Raw genomic sequence first — 26,853 nt, forward strand, 5'->3', positions numbered from 1 at the left:
CGGTAGGGTAGCATATGCAGTGTGGATGCACTGGACAAAGAGATGATTCACGCCCTGGGTAGGATGGAGCAGGATGGTGTGAGATATCATCACGCTACTCAGAACTGCGTTCAATTTAAAACTTAGGAATTGTTTAGTTGTGGGATTTTCCACTTAAACGATGTTGGACCACAGTTGACTGAAACCGCAGAAAGTGAAACCGCAAATAAGGAAGGACTACCGTAATTTTTGTGTGTTTAACCATCCTTGCATCCCAGAGATAAATCCCACGGTGTAATATATTTGAGAGAATCCTAAGCATCCTGTTGTCTTGTACATAATAACTTGCTCTTGGACTTTAAATTTTTTTATATTGCCAAATATCTGCAACCTAGAATTTGAAATAATTCATTAAAATATTAAAATATTCAAAAGAAAAAATTCTTCCTGTATTTTAAGCTATATTTTTAAAGGCTTCTTGCTTTAAAATCCCAACAATATGTATTTACATGTTACAGGTAAACTTTTCATTTAAGTCATTTAATCTGTATGATGGAGAACAAATTAGAAAAAATATTTATCTCTGAAATTCCTTTGTTGTGTGTGTGTATTTTGTGTCCTGAATCTGCAGCAGCATCTCACTTGCATCAACATTGTTGAAAGAAGAAGAAAAAATGCCAGTGCTATCTCCTGAAATCAAATTTGAGACTTCTAACGTCACCAGGAATTCTCTTCACGGTTGTTTTCTTTTTGAGAGTAGTTGGAGGAAAGCAGTTTTAGAAACACAAAAGATGAGGAAAGGTAACTTCATTTTTACTCTTATTTTACTTAAGAAAATATAGCTATAGTGCCTTGAGTGTACATGTATTTTATTAAGCAATCAAGAGACATTTTATAATTTCTGTAACATTTATGTAAAAATAATGTCTTAAGCTTGTGGAAAAGAAAAATAGAAGCAAATTAAAATTAATTTACTTAATGTAATTCTGTAAGTCATGACAGAAACAAATTTTAAAGAACTATTTCTCTTGATATCAGTTGAGTGCTATCGCTGTTGGATCCTACTGCTTTTCATAAGTTGTGTCTGTTTTTAAATACCTGAAGTTGGTTTTTATGTAGAAAGAAACCCAAATCTTGGGCTGGCCCCGTGGCCGAGTGGTTAAGTTCGCGCGCTCCGCTGCAGGCGGCCCAGTGTTTCGTTAGTTCGAATCCTGGGCGCGGACATGGCACTGCTCATCAGACCACGCTGAGGCAGCGTCCCACATGCCACAACTAGAAGAACCCACAACGAAGAATACACAACTATGTACCAGGGGGCTTTGGGGAGAAAACAAAGGAAAAAAATAAAATCTTTAAAAAAAAAAAAGAAACCCAAATCTTTAACAGGACCTTTATTGTATTAATAATTCTAATCAAAACTTTATTTTTTGAGTGAGTTATGTGGAAAGTATCTTCTATCCTATAGTTGGTCAACAGAGACTAATTTGAGAACTTTTGACGTGTATGGGAATGCATTAATAGCTTTTTCCCCCTAAGTTCAAACTAGAATTTATTTCTTGTTGATCCTGAATTCTGCCTTCAGCTTTATTAATGGAGATATAATTCTTGAAAATAGCAAAATTCAAACTCCCCAACCATATTGTTACTCCCGGTTTTGAGTGTGTTGCTATGTTTTCTTCAACTTTTTCACTAGATTCCCCATAAAGGTACTCAGAGGACACCAGTTTATCTGCCCTCCCACCCCCAAATCTAATTGTTGAAAAGAGAATCTATATGTTTTTTTGATCAAGAGAAACTATTTTTTTCCAAAAGAGGAGAAATTGAAGGTTGCAAAATAGAATTTTGAACATTTAATATAACTCCAGTCCCATTAAATACTATTTTTATTGCTGTGCTAGACTTGCTTAGTAGAGAAAGCTTAAAAAACAATTCTCTACGTTTAGTTTAAAGATTACCCAACTCTTTAATCTCTTAATTTGCTTTTTCCATTTGCTGTCTTCGTTTTGAAGTTTTTAAAATAATTTGAGAATCTCCTTGTCCAATGATGTGTGAGGTCAATGGAAGAAGCAATCGTGATGCTTCAGTATTGCTGTTTATAGATTTGGTGTGGAATTTTGCAAAGAGAAAATGAAAATCAATGCCTGAAATAGAATTCTTTTATCTCTCATTGCCAGCTCAGATGATCATGTATTTATACCTCTTGATTATTTACATAAAACAGGAAGGTAGAAAGATTTAAAGTAGCAGATAATGCAGAGCTCTTGAAAGTGCTTTTAAACTCTATGTCAGTGTGAATGTATTTAATATTCTGAGAATTCTAATTATATAAAATAATAAAGGCAGAGGACAGTGACAACCGTGGGAGATCTGTGGCACTGTCCTTTTTCCTTATTCTAATTCCCTTTTTTTTTTGGTGAGGAAGATTTGCCCTGAGCTAACATCAGTTGCCAATCTTCCTCTTTTTTTGCTTGCGGAAGATTAGCCCTGAGCTAACATCTGTGCCAGTCTTTCTCTATTTTATGTGGGATGCCTGCACACCATGGCTGATAAGTGGAATATGTCTGCACCCGGGATCTGGACCATAAACCCAGGGCTGCTGAAATGGAGCGCATGGAACTTTAACCACTCACCCACAGGGCTGACCCCACTTTATTCTAATTCTTTTTTTAAAAAATTATTTTTTAAAGTAATTTTATTGAGACCATAATGGTTTATAATATTGTTTAATTTTGGGTGTACATTATTATTTATCAATTTCTGAATACACTTCGTCATGCTTATCTCCAGTAATCTAATTTTTATCCATCACCATACATATGTACCCCTTTACTCCTTCCACCCACTTCCCAACCCCCTTCCCCTCTGGTAACCACTAATCTGTTCTCTTTATCCATGTATTTGTTATCTTCCACATATGAGTGAAATCATGCAGTATTTATCTTTCTCTGTCTAGCTTATTTTGCTTAACATCATACCCTTGAGGTCTATCCATATTGTTGCAAATGGGACGATTTTGTCGTTTTTTGTGGCTGAGTAGTATCCGTTGTATATTTATACCACATATTCTTTATCCATTCATCTGTAGAAGGGTATTTGGGTTGCTTCCACATCTTGGCTATTGTGAATAATGCTGCAGTGAATATAGGAGTGGATAAATCTCTTTGGATCATTGATTTCAAGTTCTTTGGATAAACACCCAGTAGTGGGATAGCTGGGGTGTACGGTATTTCTATTTTTAATTTTTTGAGAAATCTCCATACTGTTTTCCATAGTGGCTGCACCTGTTTGCATTCCCACCAGCAGTGGATGAGGCTTCCCTTTTCTCCACGTCCTCTCCAACACTTGTTGTTTTTTGTCTTGATAATTACAGCCTTCTGACTGATGTAAGGTGATATCTCATTGTAGTTGTGATTTGCATTTCCCTAATGATTACTGATGTTGAACATCATTTCCTGTGCCTGTTGGCCTTCTGTATATCTTCTTTGGAAAAATGTCTGTTCATATCCTCTGCCCATTTTTTGATCGGGTTGTTTGTTTTTAATCGGCCCTTTAATCAACTCTCCCCTACAGTCTCTGCACTAGGAATTGAAAGGTATTCTCTTGGGAAAGATGCTAGACAAATTACAGTAGCCTAATTTTCTTTACTTAATGACAGATTTAGTATATTTTATTATGCATTTTAGTACATAGTAAAAGAAGTTGTATATATGCAATCAAGAAATAATGCAGATGATTATGATATTATTTTTAATTAGAATACACCACAGCATTTGGTCTAGAAGAGTTCAAAGATTGTGTCAAAATGCCATATTTACCAGGATTGCAAAGTTGCCAAAAAAGTGTAAGTTCAACTCCACTAGAGGTTCATAAAAGACTGCTGTGTGCCGATCCTGAGAAGCCCCCAGTCAGGTAGATCGTTTCTGTCCAATTCTCTTCCATTGAATATTTATTTGTAGTAATATTGCCGAATGTAGAGTTTTTCTCACTAGTGAATCTAATTCTGTATTGCCTATGGATTTTTTTCCATAAAGCATTTAACTTTTTTAATCTAAGTTAGTGTTATATTCAGTTTCACAAGTAGGTACTTTTCTCAGTTTTCAAGTGACATTGCCAGAAAAGGATTTAAGGACTTCCTTTTAAAAATCTTTCTTACCCTAGTGTAGATGACCCATGAGAATGTTGGAATTTTTAGAAATAAAAGTAAATGAACTCTCTGCTATGTTAATGGGTTTTGTTACTCTGAGTATAGAACCCGTGTTTCATTTCTAGCTCAATGGAAGTAGTGTGAGAGGAGATTCTGAATGAAATGTCAGCCTAATGAAGACCCCGCACCGTCTATAAGGAATGAGTTTGTCAGCCAGACAAGCCGACTGACTTTGAACACTAGCATTTAAGATTATTATAAATACCTTTGCTGCTATAAATCAGACTGATTGATATACCACTAAAAGAAAACCCCTTTTTCTAAAGAGATCTACAAGTCAGTTAGTAAGACAGTCTCCGATTCTATTGAGTTTCTGCTTTGGTTTATTTATTTATTCTTCAGGTATTTGTTGACTGTCTAGTACTTGTTCTGTTTGCCAGCCTAAAAAAAAAAAATGAAGCATTTATAGCAGTCTGAGTTACAACTCTCTTTAGGAGAGAATTTATGTTTTTATATTATCTCCTGCCATAAAGAGCTTTAGTCATCCAATTATACATAGCACACAAATTTCAGAATGTCTTTCTCGAGTTTTCCACTAGTATTGTTGTTCTTGTTAATTACTCTTGAATTAAATGCTGGTAATAGAAGTAGAGAACTCAAACATACTAAAAATGCAAAGTTGTGGATAGTTGATATCAAATTATGAAAATAAATAAGAACTTTGCAGAAAATTTGGGGGAAAAAAGAAAAACAATTCTTTGATAATTACCCATCCTAATATATCCATTTTCACTGTTGGGTGTTCTCTTCTATTCTTCTTCGTTTTCATGGACTTTTATTTTAGCTGTGATTTTAGTGTACTTACAATTTTTTATTCTGCCGTTTTTACTTAAAATTACGTATGTACATTTTTTCATATCATTACATAATCTTTACACAGTCTTTACTGTCCACTTAATATTTCAATGATGGATCCATAGTTTATTTAACTATGTTTAATAACACAGTTTATTTAAAAGTCGCTATTACTAGACTTTTAAGTTGCTTTGACTTTTTCAGTTTTGTAACTAACAGCACAATGGACAATAGCCACATAGAGCCTTTCCTGTTATTTTCAGTATTAGCTGAGGACAGATTGCCAAGCTATAAAAATATAGAAAGCAAAATTACTCTTTCTGAAGTGAGATGACAGTGAAATAAGGCAGAATCAGAGATGGTGGAAGAGAGAGAGTGAGTTGCTAGTAGAGGAGATGGTAACAGTTAAAGAGGAGGGATGGTAAGGATATAGAAGGAAGAGGGACCATTGGAAACAGGGTCATAAAACCTACCTAAGAACAGTGAGCTTCCATCATTACCAAGACACCTGTATCCCTCACAGTCAGCTCGCTTGTGCCATTGTCATCCACAGTCACAGAGCCCTTTGAGGAGGGTGGCCATAAGAGTGTGTAGGGCTGTCTCTGGCAATGGACTTGTGTCAATACAGACCAGTCTTACCTTTCTTTCAATTCATGTGATCATATTAAAGATGGTGGAAGCCCTGAAAGCACCCCCGAAATTAGCTCATTCAGCTCCTAAATTTTAAGTCTTCATTTTGCTTCCTACTGTTTTCACCCTATTTCAATTTATTTTTTATTTCTTTCATTTGCCACTTGGCTGTTTGTGAAATGATTCTTCAACATTTTACATTGACTTGAATCAGTGAAGGCTAATTTGAATATATTATATACGTGTTATGACAAGTGTTCTTCATATATAAAGTGGAAGAGTGGTGGCTAAGTGCCAAAATGTTTACGAAATGCTCGGCAAACGTAAATGTTAGTTCTAGTCCCTGTCTTTGAAACAAGTGTCTTTGTTTTAGCCGTTCCGGTGAGAACGCGTCGAGTTGCCTGCAAGTGTTTTATTCTCCTCTGCCTATTGCACAGCGCCCTGTGAAAGGACAGCCTTGGCAAAGCAGGGAAGTACTCACTTCTGTTTGTCTGTGTACTATCCTTTACCCCTTTTTTTTCCATATGTGACTATTTGATTTTAAGACTCTGATAAAAGTCTAATTTTTTTCATATTCCTTTAGTGATAATCAGAATTTTTCTATGAATCTCAAGGCCTACTTTGGTAATATAAGTGAAAATAGGAATCCAGAGGTGGAGAGCACTTAAGAGTTCCACTGACTTCTAAAGTTGAATACAGTTACAAGAAATTTGGAATTCTGGTGGATTATCTCACCCTCAGCAGATTCAATCATGACATATTTCCTCTAATAACCTATTTATTACCTAGGTCTATTCCAGCAGGAACAAAAGTTAATTATGACAAAATTCAGATTGTGGTGATTCATTGGTAAGAAGTACAGAAATAAGTTGATAGTTGGTGTCTGGTATATCCAGATACCTTGTTAAACTAATCTTGATTCCCTTCGTCTTAGCAGTCCCCGAGTCATGATTAGTGAGACTAAGATAAAGATAAGTGCATATAAAGATGGGAAAAGTTAGTCATAACACTCATCCGTTCATAAAATTTATTTGCAAAAACCGAGGTATTGAGTTGGTTCATATCTGCTTCTGATTGGATTAGTTATGACGGGAGGAGTTTTCTTTCTTGAATGTTTGTTTAATTTCCAAGTGATGTCCTTCAACAAATGAGTTTCACTGAAAGCATGCTTCTTGTCTCTTAATTGTGTTTTGAAAAATTAGTTTCCCAGGATTTATATGAAAGTGATTTTATGATAATCTATAATTTCAGGATAAAGAAGACGAAGGAAGCATGCACTGTGGTACCACTTCAGGAGAAATCAAAAAGTAAGCTGGCTCATCTTTTTCTCCCACCGCATGTCTTGTTAGCATGTTGAGTACTTATCTTTTTTTTTAGCTTCCTTTCTTTCCATGGATTTAATGGTCTTTGTTTTGTTAATGCGTCATTTTAAGCTTTGTTTATTTTATAAACATGGTGGATGTTGTGTTCAGTGTATATGTACTTTTATTATCTCAGGACCCTGTGATAGGCTCTCATCCCATGTGGGTCATCACAATCATCTGCAAACTGGTCTTGCTTTGAGTTTCTAACCTTTGAAATCCTTCAGCACTATAATGAAAGCCTAAAACCTTGGCCTCTACTCACATCACTCCTCATTACCCACAGACTAAAGTGTGAACTCCTTAGCTTGGCATTGAACCCTTTACCATCTTCCCTGAACTTTACTTTCTATCCTTCTTTTCTAATTAATTTTTTCATGAATCCTGTGTAGCTATAACATCCAACTACGGAAACTTATCGATATGCCAACAGTTTGGGTTCCAGAACTACTCTTAAGTTGATTTATTCCTAAGTCCTTGGTGACTAGGAGGGTTTATAGCACCAAGGTGCATTTCTGCCTATTTGGAGTATGAGTTTATCCTTCGAAACTTTAAAATCAGGCATTCTCACCTCCACATTTCTGAGGTTTGATCAGAATTTTGCTTTTCAAAAATTGACGCTGAAAAATCTGTTGAGCCAGGTAATTACACTTTTAATGATGTCTACCAGATTATGGAGAATTTCCTAGCAGCCGTGGCATCTACACTTACTGCCTCATCCTTTACTTTCATATGTTATAGATTCATGGGGACATTATACCGAGGGAACCATATATGGCACATGACATAATGCTTACATCTAGCATTATGTTTAAGTTCTCCAATAAATTCTTAGCCATTTCCTGAAGTAATTTTATCCAAAGTTAATGGTAAAGATTCTTGAGCCATACAGTCACAAAGTTTCCATTTTGTCATTATATTTTCTTGTTTTTGTTGATTATTATATAAACCAGGTTTTCTCAACAGTGACAGTACTAACATTTTGGGCCAGATAATTCTTTGTTGTGGGGGTGTGTCCTGTGCATTGTAGGATGTTTGGCAGTATCCATGACCTTTACTCACTAGATACCACCAGCACCCCCTAAGTTGTGGTGATCACCAATGTCTCCAGACACTGCCAGATGTCCTTAGGTTAACAAAATCACCCCTAGCAGAGAACCTTCGATTTAAGCATAACATCTTTAACATCATATGTTGTTGCCTACTTGTCCTTCAGACTATCAAATGTTTCATCCTTTCCCTATGTGCAGCAATTATTTCCTTCCCATTTAACATTTTTTAAACCTTACTTATTTTTCATTTTTATCATAATCGTAGTCGTCTTCTAGTGCTTTCATCCCTTCTATGGTTTTGCACTTATGGAATAATGGAGTTAATAGCTCACCTCCAAACAAAAACTAAAATTACTAAGTAAGACCTTTATTGACACTTTTGGTAGCTGTCAGAACTGATTGTTAGCAACTTGGCAGGTTCAGTCTATGGAAGTTCATAATGGTAAATTTTCATGAACTCCTCCTTGGACATTTCCTTTCTCTAAATTTCCATATACTATAAACAACTTCTGTAATCAACAGGTAACATAAAATAAAAATATAAGTGTTAATTAGAACAAAAGACATTTGTTTTGCATCTCGGCCCAAATGAACATTTGCCTGCCTGTTTTCCAGTAGGTCAACTTTATGGTTCTTTCAGGCCAGTCCTATGTCTTATTCACTTTTGCATCCCTATAGCGCCTACCCCAGTTTCTGCAACATATTGAGTCTTCAGTAAATACTTGGTGATTTTCTCTCAAAGTCACACGAAAAGGCCGTTCATCCATTCACTCAGCAAATATGAATTGAGTGTCTGCTCTGTGCCAGGATTTCTAGGTGCTTGGGTGTAGGGTCCACCCCTCAACAAGACAAAGATCCCTGCTCTTGTGGAGTTTACATTCTAGTGAGAGAATACAGCCAACAACCGTTAAACATAATAAATAAGCCCATTGCGTAGTGTATTAGAAGGTGAAAGTGCAGTAGAAATAACAACAAAATAGAACAAGGTAAGGTAGATCAGGAGATCCGGGGAGAGGATGATTTACAGTCTTAAATAGGGTGGTCAGAATAGGTTTAATTGAGAAGGTAGTTTTTGAGCAAAGACTTGAAAAAGCTGAGGAAGATAAACTTAGGGAAAAAAGTTATTCTCTTTGGGTCAGCATAGGTCCCAAGGCAGGATGGTACCTGACCTCTTGGAAGAACACCGGAGTCGAGTGTGGCTAATCTCAGGGTGTGGAAGATGAGGTAAGAGAGGTAATGGAGTGTCTGACCATGTAAGGCCCTGGAAGTCACTTTGTATTTAACTCTGATTGAAATAAGAAGCCACTGAATGACTTTAATAAGAGAATGATTTTAATGTCATCTGATTAATGTTCTTAAAGAATCACCATGGCAAGTTTCGTCTATTTAACAGTTAGACCTTTAAAAAAACCGCCTCAGAGAACTTCCACCTCTGGCTATGATGGAGTAGTTTATATCACACAAACTTTACCACCAAGAATTAGTATAAGATGTAATTATAAAAGGTATAATAAAAATATATTTTATAAAATATGAAATATTAAAAGTTATATATTTGTTATTAATATAAAAATGATAAAAATATTTAAAAACAACTGTTTTAAGGTGTCAAGAGCAGCCATTTCTGACAGGACTAGACAGGCTGAGATACTGGAGGAGTAACTGCAGAGAAGGGAGCCCAAAACGCTGTGTGCAATTTCCTCAACAGGTCTTTGCCTTTTCCTAAGTAGCACGTATGCTGGGTAATGTTTCAGGACTTCAGGCAGAAAACAGCTTCTTGAAGGCTAAAGAAGTGAGCAGAGATTTCAGTATCTTAGCATTTGCTGGGGAAACACAGGTGGGAGTTTAAGACCTACCAACAGGGAGAGCCCTTGATAAACACCCCAGGCTTTCAGCTGAAATTTCTGAAGGGCTACACACTGTAAATAAAGGCATACCAAGAATACACTGGCTTTACAAAAGCCTAAAGCCCAGTCTTGACTGCTAGAAGAAAATTAAATTCTCTCTGGAGAACTAGAAGGTAAACCAGAGCCTTATAGGTTTATAGAAAATAGAGAACAGCAGCAGACTTACAAATGATCCAAATATTGGAACTATTTGACAGGGACTTTAAAAGCTATGTTTAATATATTCAAGATAATAGAGAAAAAGATGAAAAATTACATCAAAGAATTAGAATCTATAAAAAAGAAATAGAAATTCTTGAGTTGAAAAATACAATAGTTGATTAGACTTAGCTGCTAGGACAGGCAACAAAAGCAAAAGCAAACAAGTAGGACTATATCAAACTAAAAAGCTTTTGCACAGCAAAAGAAACCGTCAACAAAATGAGGAAGGCAACCTACTGAATGGGAGAAAATATTTGCAAACCATATATCTTATGAGGGGTTAGTACCCAAAATATGTAAGGAACTCCTACAACTCAATAGCAAAAAACCAAATAACCCAATTTAAAAATGGGCAAAGGACCTGAACAGACTTTTTCCAAAGAAGACATACAAATGGCCAACAGGTATGTGAAAAGATGCTCAGTATCCCTAGTCATCAGGGAAATACAAATCAAAACCACAATGAGATATCACCTCATACTTGGTCAAATGGCTATTATCAAAAAGAAAAGAGATAATTGTTGGTGAGGGTGTAAACAAAAGGGAAGCTTTATTGGTGGGAATGTAAGTTATACAGCCATTATGGAAAACAGTATGGAGGTTCCTCAAAAAATTCATAATAGGACTACCATACTATCCAGCAATCCTAGTATTCGATACATATCCAGAGGAAATTAAATCAGTATCTTGAAGAGATATCTGCTCTCCCATGTTCATTGCAGCCTTATTCCCAATAGCCAAGATATGGAAACAACCTAAGTGTCCAATGATGGATAAATGAATAAAGAAGATGTGGTTTGTATACACAATGGAATATTATTTAGCCATTAAAAAAGAAGGAAGTCTTGCCATTTGTGACAACATGGATGAACACAGGGCATTATGCTAAGTGAAATAAGCCAGATGAAGAAAGACAAATACTGCATGGTATCAATTATTTATGGAAAGCATGTTATAAAAAAAAAAGCAAAAAAAAGATCAAACACAGAAATAGAGTAGAATGGTGGTTACCAAGGATTAGGGGTTGTAGCTGATGGGAAGATGTTGGTGAAAGTGTACAAAATACCAGTTATAAGATGAATAAGTTCTGGGGATCTAATGTATAGCATGATGACTATAGTTAATAATACTGTATTGTATTTTGTGAAATTTGCTAAGAGAGTCGATCTTAATTGTTCTCACTGACCTCACCCCACCAAAAAAAGGTAACAGTGTGAGGTGATAGAGGTGTTAATTAACTTAATTGTGGTAATAATTTCACAGTGTACGCATATACCAAGTCCTCATTTATATACCTTAAATATTTACAATTTCTGTTTGTCAAATATACCTCAATAAAGTTGGAAGAAAAATGAACAGATGATAGGATTAGTAAAATGGAAGATAAAAAATTAGAAAATACCCAATTAAGGTGAAGAGAGAAAAAAGATAGATAATACAGAACAGAGTGTGCAAGACATTATGCGACAAAGGAAAACTGCTTTACACATGCATAATTCTAATTCCAGAATAAGAGGAAAGAGGAGTGGGACAGAAATAGTGCTCACAAACTGCCTGAGAATGTCCTAAACTGAGCTACAGATACAAGAAGTTCTGTGAGCCCTCAGCAGCATAGAGACCACAATAAAACCACAGCTAGACACATTATAATGAAAAGACTAAATATCAAGAAAAAGGATATGTTACCTTCAAGGGAGCATTGGTAAGATGTACAACTGACTTTTCAGTAGACAATGGCAGCAAGAAGGCAGTGGCATGGCATTTTCAAGTGCTGAAAGATAATCACTACCAAACTTAAATTCTATACCCAGTGGAAATATCCTTAAAAGTGAAATAAAGACATTTTAATACAAACTGAATTGAGAGAATTCATTGTCAGCAGAGCTGCACTAAAAAAATAGTAAGGAAGTAATGATACAAGTTGGAAGCACAGCTCGGGAAGGAATGAGAAGCAGTAGCAGTAGTAGTGTCTTATGAAACTTAAAATATATGTAGAAATAACATACTTGACGATAACAGCACAGAGGTGGGCTGGGGCATACATAGAGTTACAATGTTGAAGGATCCTTGAGTCATCTGAAAAATGGTAAAATAGCTAAAGTAGCTTGTAATATATCAAAGAGACGTGATAATCTGTATGATAACCACTAAAAGAATAATAAAAGAATACAAGTAACAAGCTAATAGAATAAATTTTAGAAACTTGATTATTTCAAAAGAAGGCAAGAAAAGAGTAAAAAAGGAACAGAAAACAGAAAACAACTAGCAGAACTGAAGATTTAAAATTAAACATAACAATTACATTAGATGTAAGTAAGCTAAATATTTCAATTAAAAAAAGACTATCAGACTTAAAAAAATAATGATATACTGCTTATAAGAGGCACACCTTAGATATAAGGGCAAGCAAGATCAAAAGTATGAGGATAGAAAAATATAAACCATGCAAACATTAACCAAAATAAAGTTTGTGTAGCTACACTAGCATCAAACAAAATAGACTTCAAAGCAAGAAGTATTATGAGAGATGTTTCATAGTGACGAAAGGGTTAATACAGCAGAAAGATTTGACCATCCTAAATTTGTATGCTATAATAACATTAACTTAAAATACATAAAGATAAAAGTAATGGAACTAAAAGAGAAATAGACAAATGCACAATCATTTTGGTAGAGTTTAAAACAAATATCAAGTGAAATCCTACAGCACACATTCTCAGACCACAGTGGAATTAAACTAGAAATCAATAACTAAAGGGATCTATAAAATCCCATGAGTATTTGGATATTAAGAAATGCACTTCTGAGTAACCCATGAGTCAAAGAAGAAATACAATGGAAATTATATATTATTTTGAACTGAATGATGATGAAAATATGATACATTGATACTTGTGGGATGCAGCAAAACCACAGAGAAATTTATAGCATGAAATGCGTGTATTAGAAAAGAAGAAAGGCTTAAAGTCAATGATTTAAGAGTCCATCCTAGGAAGATAGCAAAAGAAAAACATATTAAATCCAAAGGAAATAAGAGGAAGAAATAAGAAAGAGCAGAAATTAATGTAGAAAACAAATATTCAATAGAGAAAAAGCAACAGAGCCAAAAGTTAGTTCTTTGAAAGTTTGAATAAGATTGATAAATGTCTAGCAAGGCTGATGAGAGTGAGAGAGACAGAGATGGAGAGACAGAGATGGAGAGACAGAGAGAGACACACACAGAGAAACAGCAATTACCAATTACATAAATGAAAAAGAGGTCATTAGCACATGTCCTATAGATATTAAAAAGATAGAGGCCATCGTGAATAACTTTATGCCAATAAATCTGACAATTTAGATAAAATAGATAAATTTCTTGAAAAAAAAACTTAGCAAAATTGACACAAGAAGAAAGAAAATCTGCATAGTCTTATCTCTATCAAAGAATTGAATCCTTCGTTAAAAACCTTCACACACACACACAAAGCTCTCAGGTCAGAGGGTGGCACTGGTGAATTCTTCCAAAATTTAATTTAAAAAAGCAATGTTACATAAATTTTTCCAGAGAATAGAAAAAGTGGGAACTCTTAATGACCCATTTTATGAGGTCTCATAACCTTGATTGCAGAACCTGACTTTGACATTATGAGAAAGTAAAATTATAAACCAATCTTTCTTGTGAAAATAGATGTAAAAATTCTAAACAAAACATTATCAACTAAAATTCAGCAATATGTAAGAAGGATAATACAACACAACCATGTCAGATTTCTCTAAGGAATGTGGGGTTGGTTCAACATTAGAAAAGCAGAAAAACATTAACAGAATAAAGGAGAAGCCCCATATGTTCACTTTGATATGCAAAAGATATTTTGATAAAATTCAATATTCATGATTAAAGATACTTTTAGCAAACTATGAGTAGGAGAGAACTTTCCTAATTTGGTGAGTATCTTCAAAAAAACCTACAGCAAAATACACTCTTAAACAACTAATAGGTTAAAGAAGAAATCACAAAGGAATTTAGAAAATATCTGGAGACAAATGAAAACAAAAACATAACATACCAAAAATTATAGGTTGCAGTGAAAGCAGTACTAAGAGAGAAGTTTATAGTGGTAAGTGCTTACATTAAAAAAAGGAAAAAGATCTCAAATGAACAATGTAACCTTATACTTCAAGGAAATAGGAAAAGAAGAACAAATTAAGCCCGAAGTTAGCAGAAGGAAGGAAATAATAAAGATTAGAGGAGAGATAAATGAAATAGAGAATAGGAAAAAAAATCAACAACATAAAGATTTACCTTTTTGAAAAGATCAACGAAGTTGACAAACTCTTAGTTAGACTAAGAAAAAAAGAGAGAAGCTTCGAATAGCTAAAATTAGGCATGAAAGAGGAGACGTTATAACTGATGTCACAGAAATAAAAAGGATTCTAAGAGGCTACTGTAAACAATTATATGCCAACAGATTAGGTAACCTAGAAAAAAATGTATAAATTCCTAGAAACATACACTCTACCAAGACTGAATCATGAAGGAATAAAAAACTGAGCAAACCTATAACTAGTGAGGAGATGGAAGCAGTTATCAAAAACCTCCCAACAACAATAACAAAAGCCCACATTGGGGGGCTTCACTGGAGAATTCTACAAAACATTTAAAGAATTAATACCAGTCCTTCACAAACTATTCCAAAGAACTGAAGAGGAGAGAACATTCCTAAACTAATTCTGTGAGGCCAGCATTACCCTGATATCAAAACCAGATAAAGGTACAAGAAGAAAAGAAACTAGACTAATATTGCTGATGAATATTGATGCAAAACCGTAAACAAAATACCAGCAAACTGAATTCAACAGCACATTAAAAGGATTATACACCACGACCAAGTGGGATTTGTACCTGAAATGCAAAGATGATTCAAAAAATAAGGAATGGTACAAAAATAAAGCAATATCATAAATCACATTAACAGGGTGAAGGACAAAAAGACATGATTATCTCAATGGATGCAGAAAAGGCACTTGACAAAATTTAATACCCTTTCACTATAAAAATACTCAACAAACTAGGAATAGAAGGAATCTACCTCAATGTAATAGAAGACATATATGAAAAGCCCACAGCTAGTAATACACTAAATGGGCAAAGGCTGAAATTATTTTCTCTAAGGTCAGGGACAAGGCAAGGATGCCCACTCTTGCCATTCAAAATAGTACTCAAAATAGTATTTAAAATAGTACTATAATATTATACTATTACAGTATATAATATACTATAGTATTATATTAACTATTATAATAGTACTATAGTAGTTAATAATAGTTAAATGTCCATACTATCTACAGTGATCTACAGATTTGATGCAATCCTTATCAAAATCCCAATGATATTTTTTGTAGAAATAGAATATCTATCCTAGAATTCATATGGAATCTCAAGGAATCCTGAATAGCCAAAACAGTCTGGAGAAAGAAGAACAAAGTTGGAGGCCTCACACTTCCTGATTTCAAAACAGACTACAAAACATACCTAATAGTAATTTAGACAGTATAGTATTGGCATAAAGATAGATACATAGACCAGTGGAACAGAGTAGGAAGTCTAGAAATAAACCCTTGCATATACAGTCAAATGATTTTCAGCAAAGGTGCCAAGACTACGCAATGGGGAAGGGCAGTTTCTTTGACAAATGGTGTTGAGAAAACTAGAAATCCACATGCAAAAGAATGAAATTGGACCCTTACCTTACACTATATACAAAAATTAACTCAAAATGAATTAAAGACCTAAACATAAGACCTAAAACTAACATAGGGGACAACATCAAGACATTGAATTTGGCAATGATTTATTGGCTCTTACACCATAAGCACAGGCAACAATATAAATAATAGACAAATGGGATGATATCGAACTTAAAAACTTTTTTTTTTAAAGATTGGCACCTGAGCTAACATCTGTTGCAAATCTTGTTTCTTTTTCCTTTTCTCTTTTTTTGTCTTTTTTCCTTCTTCTCCCCAAAGCCCCCCAGTACATAGCTGTATATTCTAGTTGTGAGTGCCTCTGGTTGTGCTCAAACTTAAAAACTTCTGCATGTCAAAGGAGACAGTCAACAGAGTGAAAGGCAACTGACAGAATGAGAGAAAATAATTACAAATTGTATGTCTGATAAGGGGTTAATATCCAGAATATATAAGAAACTTCTATGGCTCAATAATAAAAAAATAACCTGATTAGAAAGTGGTCAAAGGACTTGAATTGACGTTTCTCTGAGGAAGTTATACAAATGACCAATAAGTACATGACAAGATGCTCAACTTCACTAACCATTAAGGAAATGCAAATAAAACCACAATGAGGTGTCACCCTCTCACCATCGTCAGGATGGCCACTGTCAAAAGGACAGAAAATAACAGGTGTTGGTGAGGATGCAGGGAAGTTGGAACCCTTGTGCACTGGGAATGTAAAACGGTGCAGCCATTATAGAAAACAGTATGGAGAGACTCAAAAACTTAAAAATAGAGTTACATATGATCCAGCAACCCCACTTCTGGGTTTTATCCAAAACAATTGAAAGCAGGATATTGAAGAGATATTTGCACACCTGTGCTTACTGCAGCATTATTCACAGTAGCCAAGAGGTGGAAGCAACCCACATGTCCTTATACAGATGAAAGGATAAAGAAAAATGTGGTATATACATACAATGGAATATTTTACAGCCTTTAAAAACAGGGAAATTCTGTCACATGCTATAACATAGATGAACCTTGAGGATGTTATGCTAGGTGAAATAAGCCAGGCACAAAAGGACAAATTCTGGATCCCACTCCTGAAGTATCTAAATTAGTCAAAATCTTGGAAACAAGAAAGTAAAAAGGTGGTGGACAAGGGCTGGGGAATTAGTGTTTAGTGGGTATAGAGTTTCAGTATCGCAAGATGAAAAAGTCTGGGAGATCTGTCGCACAATGATGTGAATATACTTAACATTACTGAACTGTCCACTTAGAAATGGTTAACATGGCAAAAAAAAATCTAAGAGAAAGATACATGTACATTTGTGGTGTAAAATATAAATTCACAAAGCTAAAAGTTGTCATGTAATTTGCATGTTTATATGAAGTTATATGTTCAATTTGTAAGTTTAAAAACTAAGATTTTAAGAGCCTATCAGAGTTGTTTGGAAGCTACTTCATACAAGTGATTTAAAGAATAGTTTTCTGGATAAAGTCATTACATATTAAAGCATCAATCACCACAACTTCCTTCTTAAGTGAATTTTCCTTAGTAAGCTTTGTGTTAGACTAATAACTACCTGAACCGCAAATAAATTACATTTGTGGGGAAAAAACATACAGCAACCATGAGAATTAATTGTGAAATACTGAAAACTTTCGCCCTGGTATTATGATATTGGATACCTGCTCTGATGTCCACTAGCACCACTTCCATTCAACATTGTACTAGAGATCATAAACCAGTTGAATAAGGTGAGAAAAAGAAATTAAAGACACGTGAATTGAAAAAAAAACCATTTTTTATACGTGGCATGATTGGATATTTAGAAAATCCAAAACATTCTAGATTAATTATTTGAATTAATAATCAGTTTAGTAAGTCAATAAAAAAATTAGTTGTTTCTCTGTAAATGAGGAAAAGCAATTACAAAATAAAATTCTAAAAGATACTTTTTGCAATTTCATCAAGTGACCTCAATTGCTTAGGAATAGATATAATAAAAGTTGTGCAGGACCTTTACACAGACAGCTATAAAGCAATACTGAGAAAAATTAAAGAAGACCTAACTAAATAGATGGATTTACTTTGTTCTTGAATGGGAATACTCACTATTTAAAGATCTCGATTGTCTACTAAATCATTCATGCAATCCCAATTAAAAATCAGTAGGCTTTTTTTGGGTAGAAACTAACCTGGCAATTCTAAAATTTATATAGAAATACAAAGAACAAGAAAAGCAAAGACAATTGAAAGGGTAAAAACAAAGATGTAGGTCTTATATTACCAGATATCACAACTTATTAGAAAACAGTGATTAAACCAGTGTGGTATTGGTGCAAAGATAGACAATTAGACTAAAGGAACAGAATTGTGAGTCCAGAGACGGATTCACTTACATATAATCACCTGACTTTACAACAAAGGTACCACTACAGTGGATTGAGGAAAGGAGTGTTTTTTCAATGGAATATCCGTATGGAATAAAATGAACTTTGACCCCATCACACACTGTACTCAAAAGTCAGTTCCAGAAAGATAATAGACCTAAATGTGGAGAAAAAAAAATCTACATGTTAACATAGGAGAATATCTTCATGACTTTGGGACAGGCAAAGATTTCTTAAATAGGACACAAAAAAGCACTAATTAAAAGGGAAAGATTGATAAATTGGGCTTTGATAATTGATAAATTAAAAACTTCTTTTCTTTAAAAGACATCTTTAACATAGTGAAAAGGCAAGTTGTGGACTGGAAGAATATGCTTGTAATATATATGTCCAACAAAGGACTCATATCCAGTATATATAAAGAACTCCTTCAAATCAATAAGAAAAAGACAACCTAAGCTGAAAAATGAATAAAAGACTTGAACAGGCAGTTTACAAAAGAGGATATTCACGTGGTCATTAGCATGTTAAATGGTACTCAACATAATTTATTATCAAGAAAATTTAACTTACAATTCCTACAAGAATAGCTAAAATGAAAATGACTAACAGTTACCGAGTGCTAGGAGGGATGGGAATAATTGCAATGCTCATTACTGCCAGTAGAAGTGTAAATTGGCATAAGGACTTTCAAAAACCCTTTGGTAGTAAATGCTGAAATACAAACTTTATGACTCAGCAGTGCTACTCCTAGTTATACACCCAAGAGAACTGGGTGCACATGTGTACCAAAAGAAACATACAAGAATGTTAATAGCAGCCAAGGCTGCTGTACCAAAAAGACCTCCAAACTATAGCGGTTTAAATAAGATAGTTCATTTTTCTCTAATTTCTAAATGTGAGTGATCCAAGCTAGTGGGGTGGCTCTATTTCAGCTGGTCATTCAGGAACCCAGAGACATCCCACCTTGTTTCACCAACCCATAGGGTTTTGTCTTTGTTTGCAAGTGGGTCATTGCCATGTCTGAATCCCAGCCAAGGGAAGGGGAAAGAACAGAAATCTAGGGTAAGAGGATTGTAATTTAAATTAAAGATGACTAGAAAGTTGCACATTTACTCAGATCTCCTTGGTCCATACTTATTAACAAGGCTATGCTTAGCTCCAGCGTAAGCTCAGAAATGTCATCCCTACCTGGATGGCCACGTGCTCAGCTAAAATTCTGTTTGAAAGAATGATTAGCACGCTGCCACAATTCTTTTATAATTAAAATTTCTAACTTTCTATTGTGAATATTTGGAAATGTAGTTAATTTTTGCAATTTGTTCTTAGAGCCATCCACCTTGCTAAAGTCTCGTATTACTTCCTAATTTCCTTTTATATGTAATATAAAATATTATGTCGTTATATATTAGTTTAAAATTAATATACATTATACCTTATATACATATATGTATATATACAATGTACATTATATATTATATAATATACTTTTATAATATATAATTATAATATAATAATTGTGTATATATATTATTTATATATATAGTTACAATTTGGAGTTGTCTATGTAGATTATCATAATCATCTGTGAATAATGTCAGTTTTGTTTCTTCTTTTCCAAATCCAATGCCTTTATTTTTCTGATTTTACTAAGCTGGCTAGGACCACCAATACAATGGTGAACAGAAAGGAATAGTAGGCATTTTTGACTTGTCTCTAATTTTAAAGAAAGTGCCTTTAATGTTTCCTCATTAAGAGTGATGCTTGCCGTAGGTTTTGGGTAGATATCCTTTATCGAGGTAAAGAAGTTCTCTTTAATTTACCAAGAGTTTTTTTATTTTTATTTTTTTAAGTGAGAGTTGAATTTTATCAACTTTTTCTGAATTGCTTGAGATGATCATGTGATTTTGTTTAATGTTTTAATGTGAAGAATTACATTTGTAGGTTTTGTAGTGTTAAGTCATTTTTGCATGCCTTGGATACACCCAATTTAGGCATGATTATCTTTTTATGTACTGCTGTAATTTATTTGCCAGTATTTTATTTGGGATTTTTTATCTATGTTAATGAGTGAGGTTGCTACTAATTTTCCTTTTTGTCCTATCCTTGTCTGGATTCAGTGTCAAGATTATAATGGCCTCATGGAGGGAAGTGGGGACTATTCCACTCTTTCTGTTCTCTGAAGGATGTGACCTAAAATTGGCATGATCTCTCTCTTGAAAGTCTGATAGAATTCCTTTGTAAAATTGTCTGGGTCACTTGTTTTCTTTGGAGTAAAATTTTAATGTTGATTCAATCATTTTAATTTTAGGGCTCTTAAGGCATTCTAATTCTTCTTCAATCAATTTTGGTAAGTTATATTTTTTAGAACTTTTTGCATTTTTTCTAAGTTTTCGAATTTATTGGCATAAAGTTTAATTTTTGTTCTATCTGTACCTCTGTCACTCTTCTCCTAATATTATTTATTTGTTCCTTCTGCTTTTTTCCTGATTAATCTCACCAGAGGCTTTCCTTTTTTATTAGTCTTTTCAATTAAAAACTCTTATCTTTTTAAAAATCTTTCTTATTGTACGTTTGTTTTCTACTTCATTTTCTCCTCTTTTCTGTATTATCTTTCCTTCCAAGTTCTTTGAGTTTATTCTTTTCCTAACGTGTATCTTATACCTAGCTTGTTAATTTTCAGGCTTATTTTCTAACGTAAGAATTTCAGAGTATAAAACTATGTACAACGTTTGCTGCATCGCACAAGTTTTTAATATTTTCTTTATCATTTAGTTACAAGTATTTTTAATGTTTATTATGGTTTCTTTTTTGACTGATGAATAATTTAGAATGTAAAAATTTCTAAATATTTTTTGTTTATCTTATTGTTAAAAACTTCCAACTTAATTGCATTACTCTGTGTGATACCAATTCTTGAAGTTTTTTTGAGGTTTGCTTAATGCCTAGAATCTAGTTAATCTGCAGCTAGAGGGTCTTTCTAAGTGTCAAGTCCATTGTACTGCTAAGAACAGGAATCCTGATCATATTCTTTCCCTCTACTCTCTCTGAACTTCACTCATATTATACATTCAAACAAAACAATAACAACCATAACCAAAACAACAATGACAATAATAAAAAATATAACAACCACATTGGAGAACTGAAGACAGCTTTTTTGACATTTGAAACTGTTCAAAGTTAAATAATAGTATTTTAAAGCAATATGGATCGTTTTATTATTTTCAAATAATAATATATTGTATATATATTGTATATTTCTAAATAGAAGTATTTATACATATTTACATATTTAGGGCAATATGTAGTGATTACAGGGGAACTTTGAATTTGATGAATCTGGGTTCAAATCCTGCCTCTAACAGTTACTGGGTCTTTGCCCTCAGGCAAGTTTTTTAGCCTTTTTTTGATAAATCTGTTTTAAATCTGTAATCCCAGATAGTACTAGTTACTTACTTCATAGTGTTGTGTGGATAAAATAGACGAAAGGGACTTGACAGAGAGAGGCCATTCAGTACGTGTCCCCTGTTACTATTGCCACCACTCTATAGCACAAGCTTGATTAGTGCTTGTTCAGTTAGTGAATGACTTATTTCACTTTACAATTTTACTGTTTTATTTCACTTAGCATTTATGAGAAATGGCTTTCTTTGGAGAAAATTACTTGATCAGCACATAAAGTATGAAACAAGTTAATTAGTTATGGAGACTGCGCCTTTTCCTTTGGAATAAATTCCACAGCCATCCCATGTCTTAAGAAGCACATTACAGACACAGATTTAGTTTTATATAATTAAATACAAGCATTACAGGTTTTTTTGTAGTTAAATATTTGTTTAGCAGGCTTGCTGTCACAGTCACTTTGGAAAGTAAATAGTGGCATTTCTACTTCAGAGAATGTGTTCTATGAAGAGCTAGTAGTGTTTAATGTTCACTTGAGGAACAGATATTTTGTTTGCAATGTATTAGAGAAAATTATTCATGTGTGCTTAATTTAATTTTAATAGCTGACTTTTTCTCCTTCACAGATTCTGGCTTCAGCGATCCTCTCCCTGGAGCGTCATCTCAGTACTTACAGAGGCTTTCCAAAATGGCCATATTGGAGTATGACACCATCCGTCAAGAAACAGGCAGAAAATCAAAAAAGGGCAAGAAACGCGAGCGAGACTGCTGACTAATATCATACGCTGTGATGCTTTCTTCGCTGACTTTTAAGGTTTATATATTTTTTTCTTTTTTTCTTGATATGTGATATGATGTGCAATGATTTACATACAAATGGAAATGTAAATAGGAAATAAATATTTTATGTTACAGAATAATTTGCATTTTGTTAACATTATAAAGAGACATTTAAGTTATAGTTTACGAGGACATAAGCATAAGAAAAATTAGATTCCATGAATTTTATGCACATTGATTATATTTTTTTATTCAATTTGATAAATGTTTTTTGAGTGCCTGTCTGTACCATGAGCTTTGCTAGGAGCTGCAGAAGATTCCAGAAAAAGTGAGTTCTTATTGTTGGGGTTAGAAGGCGCCCTAACTTGAACCCCTCCTTCTCCCTGTTTGAGTTTGAAAACAGTCGTGAGATAAGTATTCAAGCAGATGAGACTCTTAGCTTTGTTTACTGATAAAACCTGGAAGGGAAGTCCTGGTTCAATGTGTGGCAACTGTGGCCTCCTCATCCTGAACTTTCCACTTGGGCAAATGTACACGCCCAGGTAATGCCAACAACCTCAGGCTCACCTGCCGAACCAAGACCTTTACTGCCAAGCAGAGCAAGGCATCTCCACCGTGTAGACAGGCAGATCCAGGAGGGGAAAGTAGGTGGGGAGAGACTCACTCCATCTCTGTGGGGAGGAGAAGGAAGGTCTCAGTTAAGAGGAAAACCTTTCTTCAGGAAAGCCTGAGGGGTGGGGGAGAAGTATTTGTCTATACACGTCCCTGAGAAACGGGGAGAATCAAGGATACCAATGGCTGTGATCCAGTGGAGAGTGGGATACGGGTCATAGCAGAACCAGAGTGTTATAGAGGTTCAAAAACAGGGCAGCAACATCCAGGGGGTCAGAGAAAGCCTCATAGAAGATGTAGTGTTTAAAATGGGCTTTAAAGACAGGAAAGATAGAGGGAGAGGGCATTTCTTGAAACATGGAATAATATAAGCAAAGATACACTATGCATTTGGGAATGGTGCACTTGGCTGGAGTACTAGGGAGTATAGTGCAAGAGTCATAAATTCACAGGCCTACAGGCACCATGCCAGGACCAGATTGAGTGACACGAATCAGATGAAGGTGAACTGGAGCATGTGTCTCCATTTAAAAGGGCACTCACTGCCTCCCTTCAGCCCTTTGTGTCATGCAGGAATGTGGGCCCAAAGGTGCCAAATATTCTAACTTTTCATGAGAAGCCAGACTCTGGATTTTTATGTTAAACCTTCCAATGTATAAATGGGAACAATTAATTCAAAATAAGTGATTTAAAATTTATAAAGCCAGTGTGTAGGCCAAAGAAAATTATATGCAAAATCTAGATCTGGCTTTGTGGAGCCATTCTTTTGTGCAAACTCAGGGTCAAAGGAATTGAGGGCAATAGGGCTCAAAAGATAAGTTGATGATAGCTGGTCGAGAATCGCAGATGCCAAGCAAGAGTTTGTACTTCCTCTGTTTCACAGTGGGAGATTTTTGAGAATGAAATTAAATTACTGCTTTTAGGAAGATTCATCCGGGTATAATTTGTAGGCTGGATTGTAATGGGAGGAGACTGGAGGTAGGGAAAGCACTTAGGAGGTTTTTATAAAAATTGAGATAAGAATCTCTCAGTGGAAAGATAGAGACAGGCATAGGAAGGAGAGACTAAAACATGAGGCCATCAAGGCAAAGGACTTAAGGTCAACTGCTTAGACATAGGGTATCGGGAGAGAAAGAATCAAAACCGGCTCATTTCCGCCTTTAGACATAAGGTTCTCAGGGGGCGATGCTAGGTTTGGGGAATAAGAGGATGAGTGCAAGCTCGGGTGTATTCAATTTTAGGTGCCATCAGAACTGCCACATAGAGATGCCAAACAGGTAGTTGAAAAGTAGGTAGGTAGTTCCGGGAAAATGACACTGCCTAGAGTTAGAACTTTGAGAAACATTTTCATAGCAAATTCTCTGTTTTCTCCGATAACAAAGTGGAGAGAGAAGGAAGCCCAAATTTATAAGGAATGGGAGGAAATAGGAAGAAGACAAAAATAGGAGAAAGAAGAAAAGAAACCATCACAGATGTAAGAGAATAAACATATTCTCTGTCCTTGCATGCTTTATATTAATGTATAGAATGCAATGTTAATATGTGTTTGTATGAATTATCATGATGCATTAGTTCCTAGGGGGATAAATAAACTTAAATGGATATGTTTGTGCTTACATCTGAATTTTGCTTGAGAATGATTTAGATATTGCCTGTACCTTGTCTGTCTTCTGATCACCCACCCACTCCAAGTGTGGTTAATGATTTAAGAGATGGGAAACAGGAGAAAAAGTACTCTCAGACAACAATTTTATGAACTCTTTTTTGGATGAGCACTTCTAAACACCTTTGATTGTCAAATGGATTTCATTTATTGAGCTCCTCCTATGTATTCTAAACATTTAACATTATTTGTAAACCTCAAGAAAACCCTAAAAAGTAGGTCAGTGATATTTCTGTTTTATAAATGAAGGGTCTCTAGCTAGACAAGAGGAGAACTAGAATTCTGACCTACTAGGATTCAAGGCCCGTATACATAAACTTAACTGAATAATATTTTTTTTAAAACTTAAACTTAGTTGGCACATTATGGTTTAGTTACTTAAAATTTAAAGGAAGATAGTACTTGTACACAGAAAAATGTCTCCTAATATTGAGTTGAGTTCCTAAGTTATGAGACTAACACATCTTGGAGGATTTATACTGCTAAAGTGGAAAGACCCCCTCTTCCCATCTGCCCTGTGAAAGAGTTCAGCTCAAGCCAACTCAAGAAAGGAGTCCAATGTTTATTTCTTTTTAATAAACGAAATATGCTGACAATAATTAATCACCTTTTTAGCCTTGGATTGAATTTAATTTTTTTCTATATTTTTTTAACTTTTAATTTTTTTTTGAGGAAGATTAGCCCTGAGCTAACATCCATGCCCATCTTCCTCTACTTAATATGTGGGTCGCCTGCCACAGCATGGCTTGGTAAGCAATGCATAGGTCTGCACCTGGGATCCGAACCTGCAAACCCTGGGCCACCAACGTGGAGTGTGCAAACTTAACCGCTACACCACCGGCCGGCCCCTGAATTTAATTTAACTTGCGTTTTTCATTAAATCTTAAGAAAAACAAACCCAGGCTCTACTTCCTTACATTGCATTTACTCTTTTTGTTTCTCGTGAACTTTTTAGAAAAACCAGCATGTATTTAATAGATAGAAGGCTCAGATCACCCCCAACTAAGATAAACCCTACATTGAGAGATAAGGATGAGATGTCAAGTTCTGATATAGTAGCTACCGTGGATGTTACATTTATGTTTAGTGTTGAAGACAATCTTGCCAGAAATGACACTTTCGCATTTGGGATTTGGAAATTCCTGTGGCGTAAGCAATCAGTCATAATCTTGGGAACTGTACCTTATGATAAATATTTAGGATGGGAAGATGGAGTCCTGATTTTAGGGTGAGAAAACAGTTCTTTACAAAGAATAATTACTTCAGTGAAAGACAAATCATTAGTCAGTGATAGTTTCAAAGAAATTTCCTAAGAAGACTCTACTGCCTTATCTCTAACTCTGTGCTCATCAGGCAACTTTCTAATATGTAGTTTAGACTCCTGAGTTAATACAGTCACCAAAAAGTAGATGCTTTCTCGGGATGACATGTCTCAGATCTAGGAATGGGTGTGTTAGCTAATGTATTGCGATTCTGATTCACAGTGTCTATGAATTTGGTTGGCATGAATTGATACACAGATCCTGATCATCCTGGTCAAATTAATGAATTGAATGGGGTTTTTTTTTTCCCTAGAAAAATCACTTTAGTATTTTTGGAAAAATAATGTACATTTTTAGGAATTTCAGCAATGTAGAAAAGCACAAAAAGAAAGTTTAAGAAAGTACCTCAAATGTCACCACTCATAAATAATATCAGGTGAACATCATTCTCTGCCTGTATACAGATAGACCCAGAAATACGTTTATTATAATGGGATCATTCTATGCATGCTGTCTTTAAATAAAGTTAGTCAACTTAATTTTACTCAGATTTAAGGAAAAAAAACTTAAAACTGAAGACATTGCTAAAATCCAAATGCTGTTACTTTAAAAATATTATATTTTATAAATCTATAGTTAGATCCATCTTTAGATTTATCTCTAAATCTGGATCTTGATCTTCTTTCCTAAAGGAGATATTCTTTCCTAAAAGATTCTTACGCAAGGAACTTCTGGTTCTGATCTAAAGTATTTGTCAACTTAGAAAAACCTACCTGAAATCTTCTAAAGATGAATTAACAAAAAAGTGTCCAGACACTGTGTTTGTTGCAGAGGAAACTTACACATGAGACGTAGCCAGAGTCCCTGGGACTGGAATGGCATTCTCCACT

General features: G+C 34.7%; 1 protein-coding gene across 4 annotated transcripts in view; it reads left to right on the plus strand.

Annotated features, from left to right (window-relative positions):
* C8H8orf89 (chromosome 8 C8orf89 homolog) overlaps positions 1–24,654 on the plus strand; it is a 46,691-nt gene extending 22,037 nt beyond the window's left edge. For 3 of the 4 annotated variants that reach the window (XM_070631442.1, XM_070631445.1, XM_070631443.1), the window contains 6 exons: positions 611–780; positions 3,735–3,888; positions 5,982–6,074; positions 6,857–6,915; positions 20,553–20,591; positions 22,273–24,654. In XM_070631442.1, coding sequence (XP_070487543.1) covers positions 654–780; positions 3,735–3,888; positions 5,982–6,074; positions 6,857–6,915; positions 20,553–20,591; positions 22,273–22,418 — 618 coding nt within the window. In that variant the 5' untranslated portion in view covers positions 611–653 and the 3' untranslated portion in view covers positions 22,419–24,654. The remainder of the gene's footprint in view (positions 1–610; positions 781–3,734; positions 3,889–5,981; positions 6,075–6,856; positions 6,916–20,552; positions 20,592–22,272) is intronic. The other variant, XM_070631444.1, reaches the window with a different exon arrangement.
* The last annotated feature ends 2,199 nt before the right edge of the window (positions 24,655–26,853 follow it).

This window comes from Equus przewalskii, chromosome 8 (assembly GCF_037783145.1).
Source record: "Equus przewalskii isolate Varuska chromosome 8, EquPr2, whole genome shotgun sequence".
In the NCBI taxonomy this organism is placed as follows: Eukaryota; Metazoa; Chordata; class Mammalia; order Perissodactyla; family Equidae; genus Equus; species Equus przewalskii.